Raw genomic sequence first — 21688 nt, forward strand, 5'->3', positions numbered from 1 at the left:
TTTTTTTTTAGATATAGGTGTTAATCTGGAGAAGCAACAAAAATCTAAGTTAAATTAAAAAAACAAAAAAAACTATATAGTTAAAAATACAAGTAAAGACACCCAGACATTGTTGAGTTGGTACAAGTGGTATAAAAATAAATACTTGAACCATTCAACATAATGAATATAAAATCAAAGTGAGCCAACACAGTTAAGAGAAAATCGTAACTCTGATTATTTTCCAACTCTTCTACACATAGGTAGTGGAGGATGCCACTCTTTTCTCATCTATAAACACAATTTGACGCCACTAATTAATCTAGTACTCATTTATCGACCATTAACAGGATGCAATGCTGAGTGGTATCGAACCAGGATCTCCATGTTCAAAACAATTGCGCTCTCAGCACTCCACCATGTTCATGAAGTTTTGATGTCAGAAAGTGAATTTTTGAAATTATTTTAACATTTGAGTTTTTATCCTGTTATGAATTTATCATTTCATTTTTTTCTTGACAATCTTAATGTTTTGTTTCGTTTTGATTTATGCATGCGTGTGTGCAACCCATTTTTACTAAGTAGAAATTGTAAAATTTGTATAAAGTATTTTTTTTCTCTTTTTCTTGAATAAAATGAATGCATCTTAATTTTGTATATATGTTAAACATGTTGATGCATATAAATACACTAAGTTTCTCAATGTGTATCTGTTATATAAACATATTTTGGAATTTTTCAGATGAGAATTGATATTTTCTATTATTCAAACTATTATTCTCATCTTGATAAATCATTGTTTAAATAATATAGATATTTGTATTTAATTATTTTCTGTTTAATTAATGAGGAGAGGGGGGGGGCTTTGTAATCATATAGCCATGGAAATGGCTTCGTATTTTTCCTTTTTTAAATAACCCAATTTTGGAAATGGGTACTCGAGTAGTCAGAAACTCTTAGAATATATATAACATTTATATCTTAAATATTTCTATAGAAACACTTTTTTTATTTTACTTTTAGTGTCTCTTTTTTCTTTTCTTTTTATTGTCTCTTTTTTCTTTTTTATTGTCTCTTTTTTCTTTTCTTTCCTCCATCTTTTTCTAAATTGCTACAAGTTTATATTGAAATATAGGTGTTGTCATCTTGCCTATTTTTACCTGAAAAGACTAGCAATTTTTTAAATAAAACATTTTATTTGGTATTGCCACTGTTTTGATATTTAGTGGACCTGATTTTCAAAGCTTTTCTAATTTTTAGAATTAGAAAGTTTTCAAAATGAGAAAACTATCATCTTTTTCATTTCCAAAAGTATGAAACCTCTGCTTGCCCTCAACCTTGCACTGAAATGAAGTTGGACAATAACCCTTTTGAAGGGGGGGGGGGGCAGGCTTTTTTTCAGGGAAATGTTGAAATATTTGAGTTTAGCTCTACTATTAGAGTAAAATTGGCATGGATTAAGTTCTGTGAACTTTTGCTATTCCTGACATCATGGTTTATCCCTCTCATTACCATGGGAAGGGTCTATAGTAGCTGTATGGAGGCGAGTGCAGAGCATTCTCCAAGTTTTTACTCACCTGTCAGAGCAATGATCAAATGGATATGCAATGTTTGGTCATATTGGAATCAGCATATCAGCTTAGATATTCTGTTGTTGATGCTGTAAACATCAAAGCTTGATGAACTCCTGATGATCAGTCAGCTACATTGGTTTGGCTATGTTGAAAGGAGTGACTCCTGGAAAAAAAAATCAGTCCTTGAAGTGGAGGGTTGGAGGAAATTGGACAACCCAAGAAAACTTTGATACAAATCATCAACAAGGATCTTAGACAGTGGAATTTGAATGTAACCAATATTCAAGAAAATCGACAAGCTTGTAGGCTGAGATGTCTGATTGTCAGAAAACAGACTCCTTACCAAGGCAAATAAGGTGATAAAATTTAAATAAAAACTGTTTGTTATTGAACTACACATAAATTCTAAGTTTCTGATTATGAGAGTACCCACTTGGAATATTTTTAGAAGGAAAATGCTGCTTTTTTATGGTGGTGTGATTGGAAAAAAAAATATATATATATTCTTCATAAAAGAGCAAAGATTTAAAAATAATATCATTGAATTTTTTTTTTTCATCTATATATTACAAATTGTCCCTTTTGCTTTTGGAATTTAAGAACTCTAAAACTTGGTTTCGTATTTTTTTATGGAAATTTAACTGCTTGAAAAAGCAAATGATTATTAATTTGAGAACATCATTTTCATGACTTTCCTAATTTTGAGAATGAAAAAGATAATCATGAACCTTTGGTTATTTATTTTTATAACCATTTTTGATTTTTTAAAATTTATTTTAAAATCTTAACAGCTAGAACACTGGCCATTATAGTAGTGCTTGCTGTCTGAAGACCAAATGCATACGTTCTGGGATCTTGCTACCTGAAAAAGCATTTTGTGTCCTCAAAAAAATTTTTTTTTTTGAAGTTACCTTTCAGGACCACCTGTTTGAGAGGGTTGTTGCACCAAATCAAATATAATACTAATGTTAAAAGACCAGCTTTGATTGGAGTTTTATTTATTTTAATGAATTTTATCCCTTCCACCTGGTGCTACCAGATCAGGCTGTCTAAAGGTACTGGTTTCCTGATCTAAAATGCACAAAACATTGATGTTAATTTTTTTCCTTTCTCTTTGCAAAACTTAATCATGTTCTGTAAAGTCAAAAACAAAAATAATTTTCCTCTACAGAACAACCAAACTCCATGAATAAATATTTGAAGATATATAAAGAATTTGAAGCATAAAACCTTTTTTCCAAAATTACTGAATTTAGCATTAAATAACTCAAAAGGGGTTGATATGCTGTAAAACAAAACAATCAAATTCTCTCCCTTCTATAAGTTTATAATTTTCCAAATTAAAGAAGCTCTGAAACTTATGTTCTCTAAACCACCAAGTACAAGATTTGCAAAGCAAACATGAAAAGTATTAAAAATTAGATTTATCAACAGATATACATTCTATTTTTCATTATTTTTATATAAAAACAAAATCATATTCCAGTATTTCATGAATAAATTGATTTGCAAGATTTTATCCTTTAAAAATAACTTGAAATCCTGATTACTTCATTCTCTTTTTAAATTCGATATTTTAAAATTCTTAGTTGATTTCCTTCTTTATACAATTTCTGCTTGTCTGCTGTTATTTTCTCCACAACCCAATTCGTTTTATGTTAATTAGAATGTTTTTTTTGTTTCAATTTTATTTTTGTCTTGAATGTTTGTTTATTTTCTGCAGATTTTTTTTTCTCCCTTAAAAAATGTTTTGCACTGTTTTGTTCTGTTTCTTCCTCATATTTCACCTTCATCCATATCCTCATTCACTCACCTTTTTCATTCATCTTCCCATATTGTAGGGTCACAGTAAAAAAAAACAGGTAACACATCTTCAATGTTTTTCATTTTATTCTTGCAGCTCTATCATTTGAGATGCAATCTGCTCTCTCTCTCTCTCCTCTTTTATCTCTCTCTCTTTCCTTATTGAAAAGATGAAGTTAAACAATTTTATAGACTATAGAAAAACCCTTGATAAGTATGCATAATGTAAAAAAAAAAAAATATCTAAATGAAGAAATAATTACTTGTTTTTTTTTTGTTCAGAATTCTCTCTATATTAAAAAACAAAAATAAAGAAAAATTTGTATGATGTACTTACCCATGACAAAACAAACATATCATGTTCCAAAAATCATGTAAATTGATCAAGTAGTTTATTTTGAAATAAGAAAATCAAACTCAGTATCACAGGAGTGACTGTCATGCCCACCATTTTGAAAAAAACTTATAAGAAACCAATAAAGATAACTCAACAATAATTCATACTTACTAGATTTATGTTGTAATGCCTACAAATTTCAGTTAATCACTTAAAAATTATTTACTTTATAAAATAAAACTACTTCATTAATTTAAATGATTTTTTTAAAATAAATTTTTGTTTTGGTATGAGTACGTACATCATACAGGTTTTTCTTTATTTTTGTTTTATAATGTAGGGTGAATTCTGGACAAGAATCATTTATCCTGTAAATAAAATATTTATAGAATAATAAAAATTTCTTCCTTCACCAATGTGATTGTAAATGTCCAAGATGAAACTGAAAACCCATAACTTCTCTTTTTGTAGCATTTAAATAATTCCCCCAATTACTAATGGAATGTTACCTTTCTCCTGCATTTATAATTTAATCCTGTGTTTTTACTAATCAAAAAGGCATTTTTTTTAACTAAATATTAGGCGATTCTGCGCATTTACCAATTCAAACGAGTTCCGGCTTTGAAAGTTTTGGCAAATAAACAATGTTACTTTATTTGGAGATCCCGCCAGAAATGTTGGTCAAAACATAATATCTGTAAGCATACAGCAACATACTGAAAGTAATTTTTTTTATATAGATATTATAAGAATGTCCATAAACTTTTTTTTAATAAAGGTTTATTTACATGTTACGGTTCTGAATTTTTGAGATGAGCATTGGTTATTCGTATTTGAATTCTTTGGACTGCTGTTCTCATCTTGAGTGTTATTTTCACAACATTTTAGTTGATGTAACTTACGATCTTCTTCAGATGTATCTTGTCGAACTTGGAAATCTGCATGGAATTTCAAACGGAACCTTCTATTTAATTCATAGGTGTTCTGTCATCCATGACTGGATAGATGTCTTGCGTTGCTCACAGTTGTATTTTCAGTTGTCCTCACTAAGTATTGAACCTTCAATCTTCAGAAGAAGGTCACATTTACAACTGAAATTTTCCAAGTGCTCTAACCCCACTGCACTTTGATATTGAAAAAAATATTTTTTCAATTTACTAAAATGGATCTGAAATTTAATACAATAAAATGGATCTGAAATTTAATGCAATAAAATGGATCTGAAATTTAATGTTTTTAAATAAAAGAAAATGAGTGAATGTTAACATAGTTCAGAAAATTAATTTTTCATACGTAATAAATAAAATAAAATGTAATTAAAATAACGTGCATTTATTCAAGTATAATTAAACAGCATAATACTAAATATAGCCCACATTATGACCTTATCTTTAACAGCTGTGTTCCAAAATTCATAATGATTGGTTAATTAGTTTAGTGTACGTATAAACATGCCTAAATTTATATAAACAGATTTATCAAATAAATCCTGAATTGTATCAAAATTGAATAATTCTGATTTCTTATCTATCTATTTATCTATATATATATATATATATATATATATATATATATATATATATATATATATATATATATTGTACTTTGGGGTAATTGTGCCAACTAAAAAAAAAAAAATGCTCTTTATATGCGTGGTTGCCAAAAGAACACTTTTAACTAGTTGGTGCAATTACCCCAGACTTGGCGCAATTACACCAAAGTATGGTGTGTGTGTGTGTGTGTATATATATATATATATATATATAATATATATATATATATATATATATATGTATATGACAAATATAAACCCACATCGGGTTTATTTATAAAGATTATCCTCCTTGTAAAGTCCCTTATTAAAGATTTATGTTTGTCCATGAGCCCCCAGTGTGGTCATTAGATTTAGTTTTGATAAAATAATTGCATCATTTCAGTCTTTTTCTTGTTTAAAAAAAAAAAAGACTTAAAATGTTCAGACTATATAAATACTTAAGTATTAATATTTTTGACATTCATATCTCTTTTGTATGATTATTTATTACTTATACAATAGATCTTAGTTATTACGCAAACAGATCAGATTTTTTTTTTTTATGAAGTTGGTTGATATGGAGTAGAACATGAATAATAAACATGAAGAGAAACAGTTCATCTAATACAGGGTGAGTTGAAGTAATTTTCCGCCATCTTCCTCTGGTTGCATATTTTTGCTAACCTGAGAGCATGGTATCATGCCTAAAGAGCGCATACTACATTAACTCCCAAACAATTTGTGGGAGGATGGCCTCAGGATAGCAGAACAGATACAACACCATCCTCTGAATTGAGCATTTGAAAGATAGTACATTAGTCTGAAATAGTATAGCAAGTTGAATAGAAAATTAAAAGCACAATTAATAAAAGTAATGATATATTTTGGTTTCAAACAGGCATATAAGATCTCCATTAGTAATTGATTGTGAATTTCTCCTGTAAAAAAATTCTATTATTTTGCTGTCTTAGTGATATAATCTATGTCAGCAAGGGATGTGGATCATGTTCGATCTTGAGTATACAGCTTGCATGAGGCAAATTTTCTGAACTTCTTTCCCTTTTAACCTGTCGTTCACTCTCAGTTGTTAGTCAAGGTAGAGTTTGCACCAGCTATGACTGGAACAACATATGCAAGCTAATGTTAGTCTCCAACTTGATAGGTCTTTCTGAAGATGCAGAGAAACGACATAGCTATGATTCATTGGATTTTTTATGCTTCTGTTACTTGGACTAGAATCAACTCTGCATTGTAACCGCATACGTTAGTATGGACATGTTGAACAAAACCCTGGTTGAATAGACAGATGTACATGCATCTCAATTTAAGGTAATTGAGGGAAAGGAAAGTCTAAGAAGAATTTGAATAACTTGTTCAAAGATGGCCTTAAGCAACAGCACATCAAAACTCTGGTAAATGATGATCTCGTTATCTAGTGACGGACAAACAACTGTAACTCACAAAACTGGTTTAGATTCAGCTGATTTCACAAGATCACTAAATACATGCCATACAAAATCAAAGCAAAAATCTATAACATACATGTCCTTCCTAAAGTCTTATATAATGTTTCAACTAGGCAGTAAAATTATGTCGAAAAGTAGAAACCACATCATGCATGTATTTGGATTCTTCGGACCACCGTTCTCAATTTGAGTGTCATTTTCACGACGTTTCAGTCAATGTAACCTAACTTCTTCAGGAGCATTTTGTCACACTCGGGAATTTGGATGGAATTTCAAATGGAACCTTCATTTGCTTCACAGGAGTAGCATACTCTCCTTCTGTCAGCCATGACTGGATAGAAGTCTTAAATAATTAGTAATTTTCGTCACATCCTGCACTTCATTACTGATCATAAACTATTTGATCACATCAGTATTGCAGTGTTGTGAAAATTTGTTGGCATCCTATAAATGTTGTCATTATGTGGGACTATTCAAATTTTTAACAATCATCTCTGTCGTCTTAATGTGGCCAAATCATCCCAAGACTGCATTTCGGGCCACATTAAGTTTTCCATGGCGTAATGCAATGAAGCTAGTCTAAAGGTAAAAAACAGAAAAGATGGATAGACAATATCTGTGAATGGACGAATATGAACATCTTGGTCCCAAATCGTAAGACTTGGAGGACACTCAGCCATGTTAGTGCATATTCTGCAATTAGCAGGAAAAAAAAAATGTTCAATAAAAACACAACTATGCTGTTTATGTTTAAAAATCTTCTGAGAGATTAATCCAAGAGTATAAGGATGTTTTTTTTTTTTATAAGTCATGATCATAAAACTGTTTGCAGTAGACAGAGACTGCTAAGCTAATTAGGGAATGCATAAAACTTAGGAATATCACAATAGTTAGACGAGACAAAATTCCGAAAATGTGACAGTGATGTATAGATTAAATTTCTTAGAGATATTCAATTATGCCATCAGTTTTTGAATAAGATGACATGAATTAATATTGAAAACCTGGGAATGTTATTTAAAAATCCAAAACAATTATTAGTCTGTATTCAGATACTGATTTGTTTCCTATCATCATATATTTCATTTTTTTTTTTTTTTTTTTTTCCCCCCCAAGTAAAAGACTAAAATTTAGCAGAGGTCAGTTTTTAATTTATAGTCTATAAGCATCTGATGCAACCTCCTACCGTCTTTAAATGTGTTTTGCCGAACTCTGAAATCTTTCTGTTGAACTTTGAAATGTGCACAGAATTTCGATGAGAAATCTTTATTTAATCAACAGGGTTAGCATGCACTTGTTCCGTCTGCCATGATTGGGCAGAAGTCTTAAATAATTCATAATTGTATTCTTAGTATTGCCCACATAAGGATTGAACCTGAGTGTCACTTTAAACTGAATTTTACTTGGTGCTTTATCTGTTTCTAGCGGGGGTACCCGGCGTTGGCCGGGTGTTTGGAGGCGTAAAATAAAAATAAAAAGTGCTAGTAGGCAGGCTCGAACCTGTGACGCGAAGGCAGAAAAGAAAGTGAAAGAAAATGTGACATTTTACTGCTACGCTATGAAGCCATAGGAAGTGAAAAGCTTTCAAATTTAGCGATATCAATCAAAAAGGACTTGCTAAGTGAATATGCAGATGCAGAAATGAACATTGGCTGAAGGCCAGTTCAGCTTTCCACCATTTCATTTATTTGTTTCCCCACGATGTTGGGAAAAACAAGCTCCCCCAAAAAAGGGGGAGCTCTCAAATGAATAGCAATTGTCTGATATGAAGGGTGTTCCTCATATTGATCAAAGCTGATTGCCTTCAAGATGTGCCGGCCACAAAGGCCAGAGAGTTGATTCGATTCAAATCAGTTTCGCTTTATTTATAAATAAAAGACAGAGAAACACTGGAAACCGTTTTTTTTTTTTTTTTTTTTTTTTTTTTTTTTAAAACTAGCTCAAAATAAATATAGAGATGAGGACCTTCGCAAATCATAGATATTACAGTTTAGGGAGTATATAAAAAGTTCTAAAATATAATACTCCCTCCCAAGAACCCCTCTGCGAAAAAAAGCCTTTGCTGGGCATACAAAAACGCACACGACCATTTTGCCTTTTATATATATATAGACTAGCCTGGGTGCCCGGTGTTGCCCGAGTGTTTAGAGGTGTGTGTTGAAAAAAAAAAAAAAAAGTGATAGTAGGCAGACAGGCTCAAGCCCGTACTGCAAAGGAGGAAAAGAACATGAAAAAAAAGAATATGACGTCTTTGCTGTTGCGCCCATCACCAAACCGGAAGTAACTGATATGATGAGGGGAAAACAAATGAACACATATCCAAGGAAATGGCAGAAACACTAGGGGATGACCTCCAATCCGTAGTGGAATGGGGACAAAAATGGTTGGTCACATTCAATGCTGCTAAGGCTAAGCTTGTTTCCTTCAATAACTACAAGAAACCTTCTCTACCACCAATAGCAATGGCCAAGAACACATTGCCTGAAAGTACTTCTTTTAAACTCCTCGGCCTAACGTTTACAGGAAATATGAACTGGAATAGATACATTGAGAGCATTGCCAAGGCTGCTGCAAGGAAGGTTGGCTCCCTCTACCGTGCTAGAAAACTACTTACGCCTGACAGTATCCTATACCTGTATAAGGCAACCATTCGCCCATGTATGGAGTACTGTTGTCACATCTGGGCTGGTGCATCTGCTACTTGTCTCTCGCTCCTGGACAGGGTTCAAAAGAGAGTCGCGAACCTGATAGGTCCTGAACTGTCATCTAGGCTTCAGCCTCTGTCCCATCGACGAGATGTTGCATCCCTCTGCCTGTTCTACAACTCTTTAATGGTGAATGCTCTGACGAACTGCAAACACTTGTACCTCCCCGACGTAACTACCCCCGACAAACCCGACAAGCTACTAAGTCTCATCCCTTTACAGTAGAGATCCCTAGGTGCAAAAAAGCCTTTTACTCCAATAGTTTCTTCCCCAGAACTGCGGGTCTTTGGAACTCCCTTCCGGGATTCTGCTTTCCCAACTGCAATGATATGCAGAAGTTCAAGTGTAATGTTAACAAACATCTTTCTACTCATCTCCCTTCATAATGACCCCGCTAATTAAGTCCCTAATAGTAGCCCCCTGCTTCAAAGTGGCACTGTGCCTTTTTTGGGGTGAAAATTGAATAAAAAAACCCCAAAAAAACTAATGTTTAAATAAAGACTAGTCAATCGAAAAGAGGGGATGACATTCGAAAATATTGGTGAAAAAAGCGATCCCTCCCTGTAGAAAAATGCCCAGTTGAGGGTGAAGGATATAATGTTTTTAACACATTTTTTGATATTTGTCATCTGAAAGGTCAAGCTTCAAAATGATACCGATCTTGTGAAAATCTGTCGCCTCTGTCGAAAATTTTAGGCATGCATACATACATTTAAACAGACAGGTTAGATTTATATTATAAGAGGTCATGGGTTCTGGCTACCAGATTTCCAAGTTCTACAAAATACAGTTGAAGAAGGTTGGAGGTTCCATTGATTGATATACGAGAACAGTAGCCCAAATAATATAGATTGGGTATGTTTTTAAGATAGAAATTTATTTGTATTTAAATAGCACAAGATTATTGGCAATTTGGTTGACACTGAACAGAAACTATTTGCTCTCCAGATTCCTTTTCAGTCTATAAGTATGCATTGATGTTATACAGTATGAGGTGCAGGTAAAAATCGCATTCCAAGTAAAATCTCTTTGCTGTACTTATGTATCAATCAAAAATAGATATCGTCACTAAAAATTTGGAAAGAATTATTGAGTAGAATTTTAAAGATAAAAATCAATTTTCGCATTTTGCTGCTCCACCAGTCATTATTTTTTGGTTAAATCCCAAACTGACTTATCTCCCCTGATTTACGGGATTTCTGCTCTTATCAACGGCAGATCGGCAAAAAATGATAAAACTGATTTTTATTTTTAATAATTAAAATGTTTCATTATTTTCAACAAGTAGGTATTTATTTTGACTGATACATAAACATATCAAAGAGTTTTAATGTAAATGCGATTTTTTTTTTTTTTTTTTTAATCTATGCCCTTATTTGTATCAGTGCCTAATAATCCAACCAACAACGATGAGATGTTAATAAACCTGCCAATAAGATTGCAATCTTTCTTTATACTCACATTCTTATTTCATGAAATAAATTTCTATGTATTTTTACCCTTCCTTTTCCGAAATAACACATTCTGTAAATCATAATTTAAAAAAAATTTTTTTTTTTTTTTTTTAACCTCTAAGCCCATTTTTCATCTCATCCACCATAGCATCCTCTTTCCTTTTTTCTTTTTATTCCTTCTTTTGGTTTAATGCCTTTTGAGGAAATTCAATCGGTCAGTATGGGCAGTTCTCTAATCAACAATTTCGTTTTTGCACAAGTTATTTTGGGATTTTGCTCTTTATCCATTTTGAATCTTAACTTCTCTAATTATTAATTTTGTCTTTAGAAAAAAAATAGGTTCTTGTTCAGAATTCCCCCTAAAAAAAAACATAAGAAAAGTCTGTATTGTGTGTATAGCTGTGATGAAATGAAAATATCATATTCCAAAAATTATATTAGTTGATAAGTAGTTTTATTTTTATTAAAGAAGTATTTTTTAAGCGATTAATGGGAATTCATAGGCATTACAACATAAATCTAGTAAGTATGAATTATTGTTGAATTATCTTCCTTTGCTTCTTGACATTTTTAAAAAATTTTATTCAAAATGATGGGCGAGATAATCTTTTCTGGGATATTCATAAAATTTGATTTTCTTTTTTTTTTTTTTTTTTTTAAATTACTTGATCAATTTAAATGGTTTTGGGAATACAATATTTTCGTTTCATCACTTGTACGTAAATCATACAGATTTTTCTTTATTTTTGTTTTTTAATATCAAGGGAATTTTGAACAAGAACCAAAGAGTCTTTTAAGTTTTTCTTTATATATATATATATATATATATATATATATATATATATATATATATATAAAATATATTTTATTTTATATATATATACAAGAGATATAGACAAGAGTTAACAGCAAAAAAAGCTTTGAGAAATGTTTTACTTTTTTTACCCTCCCATGTCACCCCTCCAAAATACAAAAAAAAAAATATATTTGAAGCAAGATTACATGTTTTAGAATGTTTTAGATGAAGGGGGATAATTTGAATTATTTATATTCAGACTAGCATTATATCTTTGATTGTTAAATTCATAACACTTCATCTGATGTAACTACTGACCTCCCTGAGTTTGACGAAATGCATATAAAGGAACCTGGATGGAATTTCAAACTGAACATTTTCTTGATATTTTTACGGGAATGGGTGTCCATAGATTTTTAGTTGTAAATAAACAGTTCTGACAACAAATAGAGAAAGTTGAATAAAGTTCCGATTTTTACCAGAATATTCAAATAAAAAAGATTTTTTTTACTTGCAAGGTGACTATTTTTCAATCAATTAGAAAACTCCAAAGTTCCAACTTCTGCATAGTTTTTTTGGACACCCTTATTAACAATTTATTTGGAATTCTTTGGCTCTTTTCATATACCTTTATTATGAGTTGGGGTTAGAGTTAAAAAAAAAACAATAGTTTGTATTGCGTGGAAGTTTATACCATATTGTTGGTTCTTAGGCAAGAGAATAGCCTGCCTATACTTGCGGATTGAAAATTTGTTTTCTCTTTCTTTGCATGCATATTAACAGCATGGGATTTTTTACCCTCTGGAAATATTGTTGTTTGTATATGTTATTTGTTGATTTTGATTTGATTTTTTTTTTTTTTTTGCCATCCAAAAATAATGCAATTTTATAATTTAAAAAATTTTTTTTTACTTTTTTATATTCATTCCTGAAACAAGGGAGATTGCCTGAGAGATGTAAAGAACTTGGAGGCAATATTTATAGGGGCATGCTAAATGGAGAGTTGTGCATTGAGATGTTTGTTTATATTACATTTAAATTTCTGAATGTTGGTACAGTTAGGAATAGAGAGGGAATTCTGAAGGCAGCAGTTCGAGGTAAGAAGCTGTTAGAGTTGAAAGCTTTCTGTCATCTGGAGACTGCTACAATGGAAAGGTGTGATTTTTTTTTTTTTTTTTTTTTTTTTTTGCTGATTATCAGGGGTGGGGGTATTTATGTTAAGGTGAGGGACAAGTATAGTAAATTCGTTGGAGCATATTCCATTGAGTACTTGTAAAACAAGTGCGGGCATGCAACATTGCGGCAATGGGAAAGGTTAGAGCTTGGTGTACCGTGTAAGACCTCTTAGAATAGACTCTTTTTATTTTTTACTCTAACAAAGAGAAACTAGTGTTTGGTGCACCAGCCAGATGTGACAACAATACTCGATGCATGGGCGAACACTGACTTTGTAGCGATATAGAATATTGACAGCTGAAAAAATTTGTCTAGTCTGGTAGAACAAGCCTGTCTTCTTTGCAGTAGACTTAGCAGTATCCTCTAGGCATTTGTTCGAATTCATGTTGCCTGCAAATGTTAAACCGAGAAATTTGAATGTTGAGCTCTCAGGTAAGGTGCTATTAACCATGGGAAATGATGCTTGACTAGCATATTTATAAACTTGTTTTACATTATCATCTCTGTCTCGATAACAATGTCCTCCGGACGATAATACCTATCAAATCTTGTAGATTTGTTATTTCTACCGATAGTAATTATGGCACTTAGTTCTGCTGATACCCCTTCCAGACTGTTCTCTATTCCATTATTTTGTTTTAATTGCGCTTTTATTTTATCATTGTGTTAATAATTGTTATTTAAATGATGTCATTGATGTCTATTTCAGTAATGCTACTCTGTTAAGATGCTTCAACTTGCAGGGATTTTCAGTTCTACCAGATTCAAACCGAATTTATGGACTGACTGCATACACAATGAAACATGTTTCTCCACTTAACGCATTGAGTTAGAACATGCAAGAAAAATAATGTAATGCAAACACTCTATATTCCCTAAGTCCGTCAATTCCACTTCTTCTCAGAAACTATTGGATCGATTTGACTGAAATTTTGTATAGACATTTATAAGGTGTAGCGAACTATGTATTATGGTATCCGTTTGATACACAGGGATTAGTATTTAATGCAAAAATGAGCATAAACTTAACCATATTCAACCATGAGTTTGGCATGAAGCACTTAAGTCAACGGGCTATAAAGTCTAGTCTGAAATAATTATTTAAAAGTATTATTAAAGTAGACGCTGTAATTACAAGTGATGGAATAATTAGAAAAATTATGCAAAATAGCAAAACCTGTAGAAATTCCAGTTATTTATTTGTTGTATATTGCTACCATGTCGATCATGAACACAGACCCACAACATTATCGTACCACTTTGTTAAAAATGAAAGATACTTAAGTATGCTGGTTACTTTAGTTTTAGAATATACTTGGTTACAAGGGGAAAGATCTCCAAAATCCTTGTAGTAGTTTGTGACATTTTCATTCTGTGAATGTCCGATGCAATATGGTATTGTACAGTCTTTGGACAGAACAAGATACTACACTTCAATCTGAGCCAAGAAAGTGTATTTTGGTTAGTTTTACATCCACTTCAACACAGCAGTATTCGATAGAATTTTAAAAATTACCTTTTCTGCTTTGCATTTTTGATGATTGAGTGATCCTATTTTTGAAAAAAGCTATGAAAGGTTGATGTGCATATAAACATAAAATTGCTGTAGTGTATTAATTAATAATTGATATCAAAGTACGTAAATACAAGTTAATATTTGAAACGTATTGCATGGAAGGAATTACAGAAAAATAACACTGTATAATTAACTGTTTTTTTTCTAAATGAATATATATGGCATAAGCATGTTGATACACTGGTTCTCATTAAGATTACCAAAGTTAAACAATGAGAAGCTTGTTCATTATCAGATGGGTGACCATTTGGGAATAGCAGCCAATGTATGAAGGAGGATGTCGACACCTTCCTGCAAGAACTGCAACACCTAAGTCTGCCAAAACTTCAACTAGTTTTGAAAATTATCCATTGTGTTTTTGTGTGTGTGTGTGTGAGAGAGAGAGCCCTAGAGTCAACATGCAAATGTAGTGTTTTGGGGCTCTATCTTCATCTAAACCTTGAACTGATATTCAGCTTGGTTAATGGGTTTAATATCTCATCTCGACTGATTTTTATTTTGATTTAATTAATAATCTTTAAAAAAAAAAAAAAAAACGTACTTTTTACATAAATGTTTACATTATTTTAAAAATTAAATTTAATTTTCCTCAAAGAAGTACAGACTACTCTGGAAGATTAGTGTAATAAAAACCACCATAATTCTCCAGTTACCTTAGGTTAAAACTCTGCCATTGATTTACCTCCCTTTTTTTGTATTATTCTTAGATGAAAGTTTAAAATGCTTGATGACTAAGTGGATTGAAAAGCTGAATGTGTCAAGTTTAAACTCCAGTTTATTCCACAGAAACACTGTTATTAAATCAACGCCATAACCTTGTGGTCTGAAGAGGAAGTAAATAAAGTAACTGTAGTAAAAAATTTATACTTTTTAAAGCATATTTTATTGTTTGAAAAAAATTTTTTTTTCTTTTGGTTGCATTTTATTAAATGGAATAGTTTATTGACTGTTCATACGTGTTTTGATAAATCTGCAAAAATGATGAAAAAATAGAATATGTGACATTATGAATATATATATATGCTTTACTAGTGGGACACGTGGAAATTCCATCTATTGTATATTGTTGTCCTGCTTAAAAATATTTCCATTCTTTGGAAGTCCCGTGTGAACACAGACCCCAAAATATTATTGTACTACATTTGTTCAAATTAAAACATACTTATCTAAGTACCTTGGTTAATGTCGTTTCAGAATGTGTCTGGTTATGAAGGTCCATCACCAAAACCATTGTAGGAGTTTGTGACATATTTCTGTTCTCTGTACATCCAGCACAAATACAGACCACATGATATTATCATACCATCTTTAAAACAGATACTACAATTTTATCATAGCCCAAAAGTCAAGAAAATGTATTAGGGTGGAGGTTGATCATATAAAATTGCCTTAGTGTATTAAATAGGTAATTTTATATTTATACATCACTATCCATCCCATTTTTTAAAAGATGAAATCATCCGCTAACCCAAGATTCAAAGTAAAGTAAGTTTTTAAATTTCATCTGATGTCGCTGGGATATTGAGTGTGAAACTAACTAAAATACATTTTCTTTGTCTTCAGGTTAGGATCAAATTTTAGTATCTCTTCTAGTTAAAGATGGTACAATAATATTGTATAGTTTGGCAGTTTTGTAAGTGTTCATGAGTGCAATATTTTCTTTCCTTTCCTGATGTTCGATTGGTTAACATGAAACCATCATTGAACTGGTATTATAACTTATGTGCAACACAAAAATGTGCCTTTGACCCAAATATGTTTTCCCAAATCCTAAAAATGTAGTTCTCTTTAATAGACTTGCAGAGTGTACACAAAATCCAACGCATGCATATATCTTGAATTTGTAAACTATCAAAAGATGGAGGTGCTCCAGCACAGTTTTACAAAATATTGTCTGCAATTCAAGTTAAGGTCGAAGGCTTTTGGCAAATAATTGATAAGCTGATTATCTAAGATTTTTTTTTTTTTTTGTACCCTTTAGTTAGGTGAAATCGCAGTAAAATCTGGGAGCTTTCTGACACCTTTTATCATACATGTTTAATTATCAAATTTATAATTATTTTTATTTCAAATTCCTTGATTCGATTTTTGTATTCAGGTTTGTATATGTTTAGTTAGCAACAAAGTTCCTGCCTTTTTGTTTGTTTATTTTTTAAATTTAAAAGATTTAATAGCAAATAACTAATCAATGATGTATTCTCACTTGTTTACAACTTTTTGTCTAACTTTTCAATACCTTGTTGTTGTTGTTGTTAGAAATCAAAAATCAAATCAATGTTCATTTTTTTTTTTTTTTTCTTGACATGCCATTTTAATGATTTGAAAATAAATGGAAATTGAATCAACAAAAAAAATCAAGATAGAACGTTAAATCAAATATGATGAATGATGAACTCCTCGGAGATCATCTTAATGTTAAATCTACATCGATAACTATTACGAGCCATTAATACCAGTACAGCAGTTAGTAATCATGGCTATCTCAGAGTAAGCTTGACCATATCACATCCAGTCCTCATGGAGAGACAGGTAAATAACTTGTGTAATAAAGTAATCCCTAGTTTCATGCCCCAAAATTCAACAAGTTGGGATTTTTAAATGAAAATTTGGTGCTTAATTGATAGTAATTAAAAAGATATTTTTTTAATTACTATTAATTAAGCACCAAATTTTCAGAAAACATTTTCATTTAAAAAATCTCAACTAGTTTATTAAAATATCAAGAATTAAATAGAAAAGTTTAAAAATATAATAAAGATCTGAACATTTGTTTATTTTATTTTTTTTAAGTTGCATTAAACAAATTTCATGATAATTGTAATATTTTGGGGTTTCCTCTCAAGGACTGGATGGCACACATGTTTGAGCTTAATGTGGAGTGTGTTCATTTTTGAATACTACAAATGCTTGTAATAATTAGCTATAAAAATTAGCCAATCTAAGGATTGCTCTTCCGCTGACTGCGGAAAGAACAAATACTATATTTTGATTCTGACAGGAAAACTGGATATAACAAAAGGTAATTTATTTTTGTGATTTAGAAAAAGTAAAAAATCGATTTTGGTAAAATAGAAAATTTAAAAACCACTTTTTTTTTTTTTTCACTAATGAAATTTAGAAGAAATAATCAAAATTGTCATTTAAAAAAAAAATGCGCGCAAGTCCATAACTCTTCATTAAAAAACAAAAATAAAAAAGAATATGTATAATGTACATACCTGTGATGGAAATAAAATATCATGCATCAAAAATCATGTAAATTGACCTAGTAGTTTTATTTTTAAATATGAAAATCTTAATTTTTTTGTGGCCAAATGAACAATCAATCTCGCGATGCCATCTTAAAAACGAGAGATAATTTCAAATGATTCAAACTTTTGCAAGATTTTAGAAAGCCATTCTTAACATGGGGATGGATGGTGGGGGATCCAAAAAACTCAAATTTACTTAAAAATGATTTTGGTCCTCTGATTTATTGGAGAGGGACCTATGTTTTCAGTGGCGTCTGGACGATTGACAGATAACCGTCCATTAGTTTTTGCCACAGTTGTATTTCATTAAATAGATGTGCACAGTAAAAATATTTTTTTGCAAAAATTCCCGTTGCATCCCCACGGGCTCAAGAGGTCAAAAATGCACCAAAATGACACGTTTTGCCCCATAATTTTTGATCCATCCATTAGATTTTCTGAAACTTTGGCCAAAATGTGGAGGCCATTGTTCTTAATATAAATTCAGTATGGGTGACCCTGGCAAAATTCTGGTTCGCATCTCTCTGGACCTTTTAGGGTTAAAAAACATGCCTTTTTGGAGCTCTTTTTTCATATTAGTCAAAAACTTGATGTGTATGTCTGTATAGTGGTTTTCCATGGTGCTGAATTCAAATATACATATCTTAAGGCATGAAACTATACCGTTTGTCCATTTTCACTGGGATTCGGCATTCCCAGGAGCTCAAAAGGGGTCACAGATGCTCCAAAATTGTAAAAAATTAAACTTTTTACTCCATAACTTTTGCCCCAATTTTTCTGAAACTTGGTGAAAATGTGAAGGCAACGTTAGCCCTTCACACTTTTCACATTCATCATTTCTTCACTATTTTTTTGTGGTGTCATCTCACATGCAGCACCAGAGAGGGACCACGCACGCGCGGCTTGTTCTTTATAAAAATAAAACTACTTGATCAATTTACATGAATTTTGGCATTTTTTTTATTTGCATTATGGGTATGTACATTGTAAAGGTGACTTTTGGCAGCAAAAATTATTTTACAAAATGTTCAATGAGATTTTTTTCTTATATATAATGGCCTCCATGTTATAATTGTGTTTAATAAGCTACATCTGATCAGCTCTCCTTTCACAAACATTTTGATCTTTGAGTTGGTTTTCTTCCCATTTGTCTTCCTATTTTTATTTTGTATTATTTCTTTTTGTAGGCTTGGAAGAGATGGTGCACCCAGATTCTGTCTGCATTAAGGTATGATTTTATATCACAACCCCCCCCTCTCTTTTTCTATCGTTTTTAAAGTTAATTACTATTTTTTATTTAGTCTGTAACACTAGTGCTGTTTACTAACTGCTAACAAAATAAATCTTCAATTGATCCAGTGGCAGATGTCCCAGTGGCCATAAACCTTGCATCTGTGGGATCTCATGTTGAAGAGGAAAATGTCTTGTCTCATTACTGTAGCAAAGTTTCCCTATTCATGTGGGATGCTACGAATGATTGTCTGAAGACACTGGCTTTCTTACTTAAAATGCACCAAGCATTAATGCTATTGTTTTTTTTTCTCTCTTTCCCTTTGCAAAACTTGATCATGTTCTGCAAAGTCAAAAACAAAACAACAATTTACCTATACAAAAAAGAAAATAATAAAGTAAATAAAACACATTGTGAAAAAATATATAAGAATATTAAAAAAACTTGAAATATAAAAACTTTCTCCCAAAATTATCTGATCCAGTATTAAATAACCTGAAAAGGGTTTATATGCCATAAAATAAAACAACCAAATCTATTTGTAGATGATGAAACATTGAGCACAGGCATGAGACAGATAAGAAATGTAACATATACAAACTTTTTAATGTAAGTGAACCACCAGAACCAACAATAAATGCTTTCCATGTGGCATATTGTCTAATACGGATTCTCACATGAAAACTGTTATGTCAACCTCTAGAATACAAAAAGAAAAAGAAAGAAAAAAGCCTAGTCAGTGACCTGTCCATTCTCAACTATTGACTTTTGCAATCAGATAGTCCAAGGCTTGCTTCTGTGTGCACACTGTTTTGTTCACAACTTTATAGCTTGTACGTGCCAATAGTTTTTGTTTGCCTTTCAGTCTCTGTCATCGTCACAATTATTTATATTGACGAATTAGAAAAATGTCTTAGTCAAGATTTCATCCATTAATCGGTATTACTCGAAACGCACGTTACATTTTTCATTGATCCTGGAATTGTAATTTTATATGTATTAAACTATGCTGGTGGCTCTTGTGCTGCTATGTGCACCCCCTCGCTTGACAACAATTGTCAACCCAACGTTGTGTGCCATGGTTCTCTTCTTTCATCTTCTCTTCTGGCCATGTCGTCTTTCACATTGGTGGCTGCAGAGGAGGCACATAAGAGTTCACAAGTATAAAAAAAAAAAAAAAATAAAACAACTCAAAACGGAAACATTTTCTATGTATCGGTTGGACTCTGTGTGTGTGACACCATCGCAGGAAACAATCCTCAAAGTGCAAGTTCCACATCTACGGCTTCTATTGAGGCCATATTTGTTAGTTGACATCAGTTCGTTTATGAGTTCTACTCTGAGCCACAACCTTTGTTTAGCTGTATTCAGCTGGAAACTGTTCTCGACTGTTGCAAACTCAAGCCTGTCCATAAGCTGTCCCTAACTTTTGTAAAACTCATTAGCACTCTTAAAACTGTCCATAAACTAACTCCAAATATGTTGACCTCTGTTCAATCTTTTGTCCTTGTTACTGCCACAGCTTGATTAACAATCCTATTTCAGCTGTCTTTTGTGTGCCTAGGTGAACCTCTCTATTTTCTTTCCACCAACCTGACTTCCTATATCTTTGTTCTGCTGATAAACTTATTTCCTCTTTTTTGTTTTTAAGTTCCTAACACTTTGGTGGGGTGAGGAGGGTGATACTATCTCACTCTGACCAATTGCACCAACCTGAACACATTTCTTATTATTTTCATCTTCTAATCTGTGTTCGGATTCTAGTGTTAATGGTGGCAGAGCACAAAAGCCATAGTTCATAATTTATATGCATAACAACAACATAGAAATATTGACACTGTATGCAAGCGACCAATCCTATCCTAAGAAAATATTTTATTCTAAACTAAATGTGGGAGCGAGAAGGATTGGAAGACAAAAGCACTACAAGGATGGTTTGAAGGAGGATATGAAGAGGTGTGGAATTGATCACACAACATGAGAGCAGTTTACAATGGAGAGCAGAGTGATTTAATGAAATAAGGGTTGGTGTGGAAAGGTTTGAAACTGAATGGTGTCATCATGCTGAAGAGCTGAGAGCAGTAAGAATAGTGTGCTGCAAAAATCAGCTATATGCACAATTGCCGAACTATGTTTGCAAGTACCGTGATAGGATGTGTGGAACTCAAATTTTATTCTTTTCTCATATGAGAACCCATAAACAGACTTGAGAGGGGGAAAAGATGACAAAATAGTAAGGTCTTATGTACAACATGAAAAGAAACTGGAATCTTAGGAAGATCTCTATCATTTCAATAATTATAGGTCTTATGAAAAAATAATTAAAAAAAAAAACTACTTATCAAATATACTCAATGAATTAAGTGCAGGAGAGATGCAAACAGTTGCACTTAAAGGAATAGTTAGAATCTTAGGATCTCTTGGTTAGAATGTATGAGATAGCAGGTGAATATTTAGTATCTCATAGGATGTCTCATCCCCTACTAGGACAAAATGGAGTTTGTTTTACAATCCAAGGAGATTAGAAACCTACTCAATATATATCACAAAAACATATATTGAGTGGGTTTCTAACCGTATTTTGTACAATTTTTTTAGTTTTAAGCCATTTTTAAAACTTTGAATTTTACAAGCCAACTTGCGACGATTTTTCTTGTTTTCGCATAAATGCTAGACACTTTGTTTTCCGAACTGATTAAACATTTCAAAAGAGAGCAAAATCACTAAAAACTTTTCCAGATAGGTAGAAGATTAACTTATCTTGCCCTTGATAACCTTAATTTGTTATGTATTTAAATTTTTTACC

At 31.8% G+C, this 21688-nt stretch overlaps 1 protein-coding gene across 16 annotated transcripts in view; it reads left to right on the forward strand.

Moving 5' to 3' along the window:
* The window catches only part of LOC145297383 (nuclear receptor-binding protein-like), a 164965-nt gene that overhangs the window by 39153 nt on the left and 104124 nt on the right, over positions 1-21688 (forward strand). For 9 of the 16 annotated variants that reach the window (XM_080143341.1, XM_080143345.1, XM_080143337.1 and 6 more), the window contains exons 5-6: positions 3395-3415; positions 18839-18879. In XM_080143341.1, coding sequence (XP_079999467.1) covers positions 3395-3415; positions 18839-18879 — 62 coding nt within the window. The remainder of the gene's footprint in view (positions 1-3394; positions 3416-18838; positions 18880-21688) is intronic. The other 7 variants (XM_080143385.1, XM_080143365.1, XM_080143348.1 and 4 more) reach the window with 1 other exon arrangement.

The sequence above is a fragment of the Euprymna scolopes genome, chromosome 2, assembly GCF_053919585.1.
Source record: "Euprymna scolopes isolate OS-2025 chromosome 2, ASM5391958v1, whole genome shotgun sequence".
Taxonomy (NCBI): Eukaryota; Metazoa; Mollusca; class Cephalopoda; order Sepiida; family Sepiolidae; genus Euprymna; species Euprymna scolopes.